The sequence below is a fragment of the Rasamsonia emersonii genome (genome assembly GCF_000968595.1).
Source record: "Rasamsonia emersonii CBS 393.64 chromosome Unknown ctg1118621760499, whole genome shotgun sequence".
Classification (NCBI taxonomy): domain Eukaryota; kingdom Fungi; phylum Ascomycota; class Eurotiomycetes; order Eurotiales; family Trichocomaceae; genus Rasamsonia; species Rasamsonia emersonii.
Window position 1 is genome coordinate 24,268 of NW_013562959.1, and position 11,372 is coordinate 35,639.

Consider the following 11,372-nt stretch of genomic DNA (forward strand, 5'->3'; position numbering starts at 1 on the left):
CAGCTAAAGTTAACAAGACGGTTGTGCCTCCTCATGCAAGGCGCGCTGGTGCGTGCTGAGAACACATGCATCCTGGTGTAAAAGTATACAAGAGCATGTCCTGCTGTAGAGCAGGATCAGCATTCTTGGAAGACGGATGCCCATAGAAGCTGGTAGGTATGGCTTCTGTGAACCGCAGATTCGGCAGAATCGAGGTATCTGTCCGAGACAGAGAACGAACTGCTTGACAAAATAGAGCCCCATGGACGTATTAAGTGCTACTTTTTCAAAGGTTTGTTTTTGCGCTTCTTGAAGACCACTCCCGGTACGTCTTCCTGCGCATCACCTCCTGGTGGCGGCGGAACTGCGGGAGAATCCCCTTCAGTAGACTCCTCCTTTTTGATTGAAGGTTCTGGGGCTGATTCCGGGGCGAGCGGCGCCCCTTCATTTTGCGGTTGACCTTCCGTCTCTTCAGATTTCGGCTCCGGCTTGACACCTTCAGAGACGGGGGCTTTGCGCTTAATATCCTTGGTTTTTTCGAGGAGCGCATCCAGATCGTCATCCTCCTCTGCACCGGGATAACTTCGCGTGGCAGAACCCCATGGCTTTCGGGCAGGCCTGTTCTGCGGTTCTTCCTCTTCCTCCTCCTCTTCACCCTCATGTTTGCGTTTTCGCACACCGATGTTCAGAGGCGTGGATTCTGTCCCTTCCTTCTTCTCTTCTTCCTCCTCCTTCTCCTCACGAGGCATAATCACTCGTTCAGAGACAGTCTGCCACTCGCCCGCCATGGCCATATCCCGTCGAAACTCTTCCGGAATCGCCACGCCCATGTCCGCGAGCTGAGCCATCTGCTTTTTCCTCTCTTCCAGAGTCGCCGGACGCGATTCCGCCGAAGACGCCGCCGAAGGACGATTATTCCGGGCTGAATCGGCTGCCCTTGCCCCCGGAGCTCCCGACACCAGACTGCTCAGTCGCTGGACCTCATCTTTGGCCTTCTGTTTCTCGCGCTCCTCGCGCTCGTTGTTGCGATGTATTTCCCGGAGGAACCGCTTCAGGTTCGCCTGGTGCTTCGCGGTCGCTTCATGCTGGTTCCGTTCAAAGGGAGTGTCGCGGACGAAGACCTTGCAGTGTTTGCACCAGTACCTAGGCTTTGACGTCGTTAGAAAAGGCCAGAAAAGTACGATTAAAAGCAGCAAAACCTTACCGTTGACTTCCAGTATTCTGCCATTGCGAGAGAGCCTAGATGGTAGGACTGAAACTGTGATGACTTCGGCTGTGGTTGAGGTCGAGAACTTGGCAGGAGAGTTAAGCTAGTCCCGGAGTGCCACAACGGGGAGCTTGGATCGCCGCAACAAAGTGTACTTACTTACTGTACCATGTATTTACATGCACCCATCAACATGCATATCGAACAGCCACTATATATACGAAATTGAAGACATAAATTATGTTAACTGGGAAAGGTAGATTACGGTTCAGATGATTTATACGAATTAGGCTCATTACATGCATCAATGAACCCTGCTCACAGAGCTTCGATTCGGACTCTCGCCTCACGTAGGTTGTCATCGAACCAGAATCCAACCTGTCGCGTCGAATCCGTCAATTCCACCTCTCGTTTGACAAATTTGCTTCCGTCCTCTTTGGTCATGACGGGGGCTTGCATCTTGCCAGATTCAGAGCCAGAGCCGGTTTCGTGGCTAACCCTCACATCTTCTTGATCGCCATCGCTATCACTGTCCCATTCTTCCCCGCCGATATTGACTTCCTCGACAGGATCCCACTCATCGGTTTCCCAGATCAGTCTGAATTTCAGTGGCGGGAGTTCGAAGAGACGAGAAACGATGGCTTTGATTCTGTAGATGTCGAATGTCCTGGGAATCTCACATGATTGCTCTCTCTTCCCTGAGGTGGCCAATGGCGAAGAGAGGGGGAGATAGAACTTGAAATTCACCAGTCTGGCTGCCACGGATCGTGGGTTGATGGTCGTGCTCTGCGAGGCATCTGTGGCCCGCTTGATGGTCGGCTCGCCGTAGATCTCACACAGTTCCGCGTACCTGGGGTGTTTGGAAAGTATGTTCTTTTCTTCGCTCTGCGGGAAAGCGGACAGTTCTTTGCCGACCAGAGACAAATAGTAAAGCTCGCCATTGGTACGGTCCTGCTGGGAGATCTTGCTGAAATTGAGGGTTGTGAGAGCGCCGAGCCGAGCCAATGTCAGCATGAAGGCCTCGTCCACCGTCATCGGTTTCTCGGGTAGATTGGTCACATATGTTGGCGCCACGGGTTGGTCGTAGAGCGGATTGTCAGAGATTCGCAGCGACGACAGGCCGGGGAAGATAGTCGGAAGCGCATTGACAAACAGCCACGAGTCGATTCGATTGTGAGAAACGTCCAGATATTTCAAACTAGGCGAGAACTGAAACGGAGTATCATCGTTATTCGTAGACTCTGAAAAGACCACACTGCTGATGTTGTTTCCGCGCAGGGAAAGGCGTTCGAGGTTTGGTAGCGATGCGAGGAGTCGAATGGACGATAATGACGTGATTTCGTTGTGTTCGAGTGTCAAATTCCGAATTGTTGTAGATAGGGGACTGGATATCAACGATATGTAGTTCGTAGATGCCGTCAAGGATGTCAGGGAGGGAAATTGATGTGATAGGAGGGCAATCTGATATAACGATCAATTAGATAAGTATAGTCGTGAAATCTGCATGGAAAAGGATCCATTCTCCTACCTCGTCCCAGGACAAGAATGTCTCGTCTAAATGCAGCTCGGAGATGCCGTTGAATACCAGACCAGACCGGACAGTCTCAAAACGATTCCCGCTGTACAGGGGTTCAGTATAAATCAAAGAGACGAACGAGGACATGAAGACTTACTTAAGTTTCAGCCTCCTGAGCTGCTTCAGCTGTTTGCATATATCCTGAACGTCCAGCCACCGCCGGAGAAGATTTCGGCTGAGGTCAAGCTCAATAATTTTGGGGCAAGTCTTCTCGATTCTTCTCAATTCCTCCTCCCTCCTTTCAGGGTCATCATTATTATGATCAGCCAGGACACCTGCGACAAGTAAGCCATCCAGGAGAACGATCCTCAGCTCCTGCAATTCGGCGAGCTGCTTCCTGATCTTCTCGAAGCCGACTTCTTCGACGACCTTGCTGCCGATGTAGATCAAGTCGTGCAATCGAGCAGCATCCTCGCCTTTGCTTCGTCTCGCCAACTCCTCTTCAAATTCAGATGCGTACTTCTGACGCAGCGCCTCGAGGAAACCCCGGGGCTGATCGGCGGGCCTATTTGGCCGGACGAACGACCCCGCCGTAGGTTGTTTACTCTTGCCTGAAAGGTTTCATATAAGCATATTGGAAGTTGTCATTAAGATTAGGCCCTAAAGGGAAGAAAAAAAGATAAGGGTTGTTACATGTGAAATATTTTACTCCCTTATGCTCTCCGGAATGCTTCCCCCGCGTTGGATCGTCCCATTCGACCCCGAGCCAGTCGCCTTTCGTGCCCTCGACCTCACCGATGTATCGAACAGTGCATAGTGCACCCTCGAAGGACAATCGCTGACCTTCGTAGAAGTTCTGACTCATATCTGCATCAAAGACACATAACTGGGTATCATATATCGAATGCAATAGTACGCACGTATTTCCATAGTATTATTTCCATGATAAAGTGGTGTTCTAGTTAAAACGCATTGCAGCCAATGACAGCTCGCGGATCACATGCTGGGCGCGGAGACTTGCTGAACGCTTCTTATTCTGCCGCTCATCTCCGCCCAACCAAGCTTGAGCGCCACCGACTGAATTCAACGTCAAGTGAGCCTTCGACTAGCTTCTGATACTCCAACGAAGCATATTCTACATATAAAGAGATAGACAGCGGCGCTCGCAAAGCAGAGCCGCCATGGATTATCAGGTGAGTACATTCAATTTAGAGATGTTTGTTTGCGTGGACCCAATCTAACCAAATCAATTTGATTTGAATAGAACCGCGCAGGCTCCAAGTTCGGTGGCGGTGGTGTCGCATCGCACTCGGCCACCAATGCTGACCGGCGAGAACGTCTCCGCAAGCTTGCGCTGGAGACGATCGATCTCGACAAGGATCCGTACTTCTTCAAGAACCACGTCGGCAGCTTCGAGTGTCGGTTATGTCTGACCGTGCACCAGAATGACGGCTCCTACCTCGCCCACACGCAGGGCCGCAAACACCAGACCAACCTCGCGCGTCGAGCGGCGCGAGAACAGAAGGAGGGCAAGAATCAGGAACCCGCCCTCATGCCCGGTGCGATGGGCGTGCAGGTGAAGAAGAACACGGTCAAGATCGGTCGTCCCGGATACAAGATCACCAAGGTGCGGGATCCCATGACGCGACAGCTGGGTCTGCTGTTCCAGCTGCAGTATCAGGAAATCACACCGGGAGTCGTGCCCCGGGTGCGTTTCATGTCTGCCTTTGAGCAGAAAGTGGACGAACCCCCCGACAAGAACTTTCAGTACCTGTTGGTCGCCGCAGAGCCGTACCAGACGTGTGGGTTTAAGTTGCAGGCCAGAGAGATCGATCGCCGGGAAGGGAAATACTGGACATGGTGGGATGAAGACAGCAAGGAGTTTTGGATCCAGATCATGTTCAAGACTGAGCGGGAGGAAAGATACAGCGGAGTTCCAGGGTTGGCTCCCAAGTCTTAGGACATGATATCTGGTCACTGCATGGAGGGAACAAAAAGTATAAAATTGGGATTTTGTTTTTCAAATGAATGGCGTTAAGAGGGGGCCATGTAATTTCCTTTTTTTTTCTTTGCTCGGGTCCTAGCTGGGAGTACGGTTTTGTTATGAGCACATAATTAGAAGCCTTCCTTTAGGATTTATAATACAAGTTATCGAAAGGACGATGCTTGCTTATTCATTCCTACGCTAGAATTAGAAGAAATTCCTTATTCGTTTCGACGAAGTCCTCGCACCCTGGAAATTGCCGTCGACTAGATTTCTCCCCCTTACGCAGCAGTTAAACGTTATAGTGTTATACGGTTTAGGAGATTTAACATTGACGCCATCAGCGCTGAAAAGAATTTCTCTTTGCTAACTCTAACTCAGATATGCACCTGCTTTTCACCATCAACGGCTGGCTTATGAATAACTAACAAAAAAAAAAGATGCTTTATTTCGTCCCAGGATATTCGTAAATTGCTTCTAATAGAAGAAAAAAAAAGTGCTGGATGCTAATGCAGAGACCATCATTATTATGGTAAAACAAAATACTTTCGCTGCATGCCCAGTGACGTGTAAAGTCAAAAAACAGATGTTCACTCGAGTCCCAACAGAGCTGACGTCCGTGGGAAGGGGTATGATCGTGCAAACCAGCTGCCTGTTTAACTTCCCTGGAAAGCGTTGAACGCCTTGTACGTGTAGCCGATGAAGGGCAAGCTCATTTCCGCCTCTTGCTCTTCCGGCATTGCGCGAGCTTGAGCACGGTGCTGCGCACTGGTGTCTTCCTGAGGAATTTCGTCGACCGGGAAGTAGGATACATCCACGTTCGAGGTGAGCTTTGGCTCGAAAGGAGCACGGATCTTGCGCAGCTGATCCCACACCACTCCACGGAAGAAGGGGTGATTCTTGATTTGGGTCGCACCGCCGTGCTGGCCACCTTCATTACCAATACGATGTTCGGCATCGCATAGGAAGCTGGGAATTGAAAGTCAGCACGGGCAATCGATCGTTTAGGGAAGGGGGGATACTCACGCTCGGATTAACGACTCCGACTCACGCGATAGAACGAGATCCTCAGGGAAGTAAAGGCACTCTTTCCAGTTTACGATCTTCCGGTAGGTATCCGTAGTGTCTTCCGCACAGAATGGAGGCCATCCGACCAGACACTCGAACATAATGGCACCAACCGACCACCAATCGCACAGATAAGTGTATCCTTGGCCGTTGAAGATCTCGGGGGCGATGTAGTCGGGAGTTCCGACAGTAGAATAGGCCATGGCACGACGAGACTTCCGCCAGGTATTGATCTGACTACGGTTGGAGACGGTCAGGTTGATGGATTCTGAGAAGTATCCCGAGTTGCGGTTCTTGTCCTTGGCAGTGGAATTCTTGAGGAGGTTTTGATAGTAAGCATTGTCATGTGTCTTCTTCCCTCCGGTGGACAAGCCGAAATCGGTGAGTTTGATATGACCACCGCGGTCTAAGAGGATATTATCCGGCTTGATGTCCCTGGAATTAATAGTAAACACATGAGCTGCCAATATTAATTATTAAACGGATAACCTACCGATGGAGGAAACCAAGCTTGTGCACGGCCTCAATTGCCATGACGATTTCGGCCATGTAAAATCGGGTGATATCCTCGGAAAAGATCTCGTACTTTATGAGCATTGTCATCAGATCACCGCCGGGTAAGAACTCCATCAGAAGGTATAGATATGCGCTGTCCTGGAAGGAGGCGTGCAGTTTGACCAGCCACGGGTTGTCCTTGGAATCCGCCAGGATGTCTCGCTCGGCACGAACGTGGGCCAACTGATCTTTCTTGAACATTTCCGACTTGATGAGGGATTTGAGCGCATAGATCTTGCCATCGCTTTTCCGCTGGACCAGCCTGACTTCACCAAATGCACCCTTTCCGATGACCTTGATGGTCTGGAAGTTTGCGGGAGTCTCCTTGGTGCGCAGAAAACGGAGGAACCTGGATTCTTTCTTGGCCAAAGTTTCCGCCTCCTGACGCTTCTTTGCATCGGGCATGCTGTTGCTTTGGAGCAGCTTGTCGAGGTTGGCAGAACTGTACAGGATCAAGGCAGGTTAGTAATTGACTATCCGCATGCAGACTCCATCATCTGCGAATATAAAACGAGGACATACCGCATATTGCGCTCGCGAGCGCGTTCAATGTTCTCTTGGAAGAAGACATTGACCAGCTCCTTCGCTGCCCTTCCACGCTTGTGGACATTGTCCGAGTATCGCTCCGGGAATCGCGGAAGCTCCTCTTCCTCATTCTGGGACTTCGGACTGCGGTTGTTCGGGGCGCCAGATGTCCCGCCTGTTGTTGCTGTGCTGCGGCCGAGCCGGCAGTGCGGGGACGCTGAGCAGGGGAGGCAGCACGGGGAGAAAGGCCAGCACGGGGCGATGCATTCAGATCCTGGTTGGAAAACTGCTGGACTAAGCCGTTGGTGCCGTCGTTGGCATTGTTGTAGCCCATGCGACCCTGGTAGGTTGGCTGGGGAGATTGCAGATTGTGCGGCGCATACTGTTGTTGCTGCTGTAGGGGGTAATGGGCCTGCTGCGGCTGCTGAGGAGCATAGGCGTTGTTCACGAAGTATCCTTGCCCATAAGCAGCATTCTGGGCCGAGTGAGCGTCGATGTAGTCGGGAGACTGGTACATGGGCTGCGGAAATGCGGAGGGCGTTGTGGGGTAGGCGCGGTTGTTGGCTACATTGTAGTTCCGGTCATTGTACCCAAAGTTCAGGTGCAGGCGATTGTTATTCGGATCCATTGTGAGCGATCTTGCACGGTCAATAGCCCACAGATACAGTCAATGACTGCCAGTGAGGGGTGGTGAGCTGAGAAGGTGCAGAGGAGGGGGACAATCAGGAGAGAATGGGAGAGACTTCAGGAGGTGGGCCAAAGAGGTGAAACGCGATGCCGATCGCTGGCCAGTCCTGACAGTCGCTCTCAGACCAGAGGACTCCTGTGATCAAACAGAAAACAATCCAAGCAGCAACGAGATAGTCCAGCAAACCCAACCTGCCAGACACCTCGAGGGAGGAGGGAGACAGCACCGACAACTCCCAGAGCCGACGTTGAGTTGTCCCCGAGGCAGCGCCAAGCGAGACTGGCGAGGCGGTCGGGGGAGAGTGGAGAGGCGCGCACGCAGATTGGCGGAAGCTCCAGGGAGTCTAAGGGGTCTTGGGCAGGCCAGGCACTTTGTCCTGGGAGCAGAACACGTTCTGCCAGCTTGATGGTCACTGTAACTCCACCAGTCTACAAAATACAGAGTGGTATTGACTATTGACACACCATGGACATAGGACACCTAGATGTCCAGCAGAATGCAGGCAAGGGCGATACTACTGTTCTGGTCGCACTGCTCTTAGTGGGGTGGTAAACATTGGTGAAACTTCATGTCCTACACCACTGTCCCCAGAGAGGACAATCTATGTCACATGATTGGTTTCTAAGGTAGGTCAGAAGGTCGTCACATCCTTCTTGCTCTTTTTTTTTTCGCAGAGATCAAGGGAATATCTAGGATACAATCAGAGGTTGCATTTCAATTTCACAGAGAAAGGTCCTGTCAGTGAATGAGCTAGTAGAAGCCAGCATCTCCCAGACTATAGCCGTCAGAATAAGGACAGTCAATGTCAATATCTCCAATAAAAAAAAACAAGGGTATTGTCTGGCAGGATTGGCACTTTGTTACCTACATGTCTACTCTGCATACCCGTACAAAGTGCAGATAGAGTTTAGCGGCTCCGTGCGGATTAACGTCGCCCCGTTGAGATTCCGCGGCATCGAACTTTTTTGGCCGTCATTCATAGCTACCTACTCCCTTGTATTTTGGGGGTCTTCTGCGGCCCTGCAAGGAATAAGTTCTTTATTTATTCTATTCTCTGATATAGATCAGATCGATCATGGCGGAAGGTTCTCCAGCCTCCTCCGCTACGACTACAAGCGGTCAGAATGCGCCGCCGAAAGCTCCTCCGCGGCCGCCAAACCCGGCATTCAAGATGCTCGGTATGATCTTTTGCTGTAGTAGTGCTTCTGATGCAATGGCTCATACTAGTAGGGTTACCTAATTTTCGCTTCAAATTGCCTTCGCGGAATTGGATGATCTTCCTTACGATCACGGGCTCCTTTACCGGTGCGCTCATCTATGATCGCCGACAGAAGAAGCGCGCACAGCAGAAATGGTCTACCTTGGTCGCCCATATCTCTAAGGAGACCCTGCCTGTGGAACAGATGCGGAGGAAATTGACGGTGTTCTTGTCAGCACCCCCGGGAGACGGCCTCCGGGTGGCCAGGGAGTACTTTCAAGAATATGTCAAGCCGGTGCTGGTTGCCGCCGCGGTGGACTATGAAGTGATTGAAGGAAGAAAAGAGGGGGATGTCCGAGCCGGGCTGGCAGAGAAAATCCGATGCATCAGACGAAAGGCTGGCGAGCGAAGCACTGTGGTCGAAGAGCAGAACGCGGATACTGCCATCGCGGAGATCCGGCAAAGGATGGGTGTCCACGACGAGCCTGGCCCACGTGGGGATATAGTTATTGGACGTCATACATGGAAGGAATATATTCGAGGTCTTCACGAAGGCTGGCTTGGCCCCTTAGACCCTCCACCACCACCTCCTCCAGTCGCAGAGCCAGCCCCGGACGCCAAGGAACAAGAAACGAAGACTTCAGATGATGCCTCTCCTACGTCAGAAAAGAAAGATTCAGCCGACTCAAAGGAAGAGAAAAAGTCAGAAGAAGCGTCCAAACCAAAGGGTCCCACTCCCGCGTACATCTCGCCGGCCGAATATTCCTCCCGAAGTCTCCCTGCCACCATCCCGTCCACTTTTGAAGCCTCCTCGCCGATTCCTTTCCCGCACATTCTTGGATTTCTAAACACTCCAATCCGCATCTACCGCTTCCTTACGCAGCGCTATCTCGCAGACAGCGTGGGACGAGAGGTGGCCGCCGTTGTCCTCGCCGCCTCCACCCGACCGTATCAAGACGGTTCTTACAGCACTGACTCCGAGCTCGGTGCTACTACGGACGGCTTCTCATCGCAACCTGTCTCTTCCGACCTCTCTTCCAGCCCATCCGCACGGGCATACGAGCAACAAACCGCCCTCGAACACGAAGAAGAAGAGTGGCACAAATCCGTCCGCAAAGCCGCGAAAAAGAGCGAAGAGGACAAGAACAACAAGAACAGCAACAACCAGGAGCAGCAAAGGCAAGAACGAGAATGGCTCGACGACGTCGTTCTCGACCCGCGCATCGCCTCCCGAATGCGTCGCTACGTCCTGCCTCCGGAGGAAGAGGCGCGCGCGGAGCGAATCGCCGAAGGCAAGGAATGGATCCTGGGCCAAGGGGAGCGACCCAAACACGTTCCTCTCTGGAAGCGCCTGTGGATCGAGTACGGCTACGGTGAAGATGAAGAGCAGGCGAAGAGGAAGCCTATCATCGGCAACCTCGACAATGAGGATGGGGAATGAAGAGAATTATCCACTCCATTCCTCACCTCCTCCCTCCCTCCTCCCTCCTCTCCTACTAACTATTATTGAAACTTTATGTCTGTCTACCTGTATATTATAATGTCGGTTAGTCTTTTTTCGCATGTACGCATGTACTGTACGCTGCCTAGTGGATATCTACAATAGGTTAGTAGGTAGGTACCTAAGTGGATTGATGGATAGATAGATGAGTGTAACTATAGACTTCCATAGATTCGATACAAAAAAAAAGAAGAAAAGCCTTTGGAAATGCCAATTGTGTCTTTCGTATATCTCATTCATTCTCTGGTACACATGACGGGATGGGATAGGACACACACACCCAGACCCACACACCCAACCTACCTTCTATGATAACCCACGAGCAGCAGAACATTCAACTGTCATATAGGAACTTTTTTCCATATAGTTCACATCAAAAGGGGTCACACCTGACACCCCGAGGTAGTTCGCACAGCGGGTGAGAAGGAAAAAGAACGGCACTTGAGAGAAAGTGAAACCCTATCTCGCACCATCCATGGCCCAACATCATGTGCACTCCCGAGCAACACCCGGGAAAAGGTGGACAATATGCTAGTTATATTTCCCCAGACCAACCCTATCATTTGCAGAGGAAGAGGAGGCAAGGCTATTTCGTTATTTTGGCTGGAATGCTGACGCTTGACTCCACTTCTGGTGGGCCTTCTCAATGTAGGCTTGTTTGGCAGCCGAACTGCTCCTCCACTCGTTGAGCAAGTCGAGACCTGCAATGGCTTTGTCTAACGAGGCATCTTCCATGTCGAGAGTGGAGAGGAGGTCTTGCTCACACTGCGATTTGGAGTCGGGGCTGAGAAGCAGTCGCGCGGTAAGCGCAGCTTGGACATGTGCCACGCTGGTCTTGTGAGAAGCCAAGAATGAATCGTTCCACTCATCAAGTGGCTGGGACTTGGGAAGTAATGCTTCAAACTCGCTGGAGACGATCTCCGAGATCTTCGCGGGGAGCGGTTCTTGCAGACTGTCGAGAGCTTGTCGGAAGCGAAGAAGCTGAACATGCAATGTGGGATCCGAAGAATCAATGGCATGGGCGGCAAGGAGGCATTTAAGCGCAAGAAGGTATTTTCCTGTCAGACGAACATTAGCGAATGCAAAAACAGAAAGCCATTCTCAGTGTATGGAAACTTACTTCTCCTCAAATGAACCTCGAACCCAGTCGT

At 51.4% G+C, this 11,372-nt stretch overlaps 5 protein-coding genes across 5 annotated transcripts; 2 read left to right on the forward strand and 3 right to left on the reverse strand.

Moving 5' to 3' along the window:
* Window positions 1-257: 257 nt before the first annotated feature.
* Window positions 258-3,567, reverse strand: T310_7081 (Tubulin-specific chaperone; the record flags this gene model as incomplete). The annotated part of the gene is made up of 7 exons (XM_013470125.1): window positions 258-1,127; window positions 1,184-1,271; window positions 1,350-1,397; window positions 1,509-2,647; window positions 2,715-2,805; window positions 2,860-3,313; window positions 3,396-3,567. 7 exons carry the CDS (start codon window positions 3,565-3,567, stop codon window positions 258-260), a joined length of 2,862 nt encoding a protein of 953 aa, XP_013325579.1.
* A 316-nt stretch (window positions 3,568-3,883) lies between these two features.
* T310_7082 (Splicing factor 3a subunit 2) lies at window positions 3,884-4,662 on the forward strand (the record flags this gene model as incomplete). Its single annotated transcript, XM_013470126.1, has 2 exons — window positions 3,884-3,895; window positions 3,967-4,662. 2 exons carry the CDS (start codon window positions 3,884-3,886, stop codon window positions 4,660-4,662), a joined length of 708 nt encoding a protein of 235 aa, XP_013325580.1.
* A 680-nt stretch (window positions 4,663-5,342) lies between these two features.
* T310_7083 (Serine/threonine protein kinase) lies at window positions 5,343-7,462 on the reverse strand (the record flags this gene model as incomplete). Its single annotated transcript, XM_013470127.1, has 4 exons — window positions 5,343-5,655; window positions 5,713-6,189; window positions 6,248-6,751; window positions 6,885-7,462. 4 exons carry the CDS (start codon window positions 7,460-7,462, stop codon window positions 5,343-5,345), a joined length of 1,872 nt encoding a protein of 623 aa, XP_013325581.1.
* A 1,135-nt stretch (window positions 7,463-8,597) lies between these two features.
* Window positions 8,598-10,161, forward strand: T310_7084 (TIM complex component Tim54; the record flags this gene model as incomplete). Its single annotated transcript, XM_013470128.1, has 2 exons — window positions 8,598-8,700; window positions 8,753-10,161. The coding sequence occupies 2 exons, from the start codon at window positions 8,598-8,600 to the stop codon at window positions 10,159-10,161; spliced, it is 1,512 nt and encodes a 503-aa protein (XP_013325582.1).
* Window positions 10,162-10,815: 654 nt separating this feature from the next.
* On the reverse strand, window positions 10,816-11,372 carry T310_7085 (NMDA receptor-regulated protein; the record flags this gene model as incomplete). The annotated part of the gene is made up of 2 exons (XM_013470129.1): window positions 10,816-11,279; window positions 11,342-11,372. Coding segments are annotated over 2 exons (495 nt in total), but the record flags the coding sequence as incomplete, so codon positions are not given.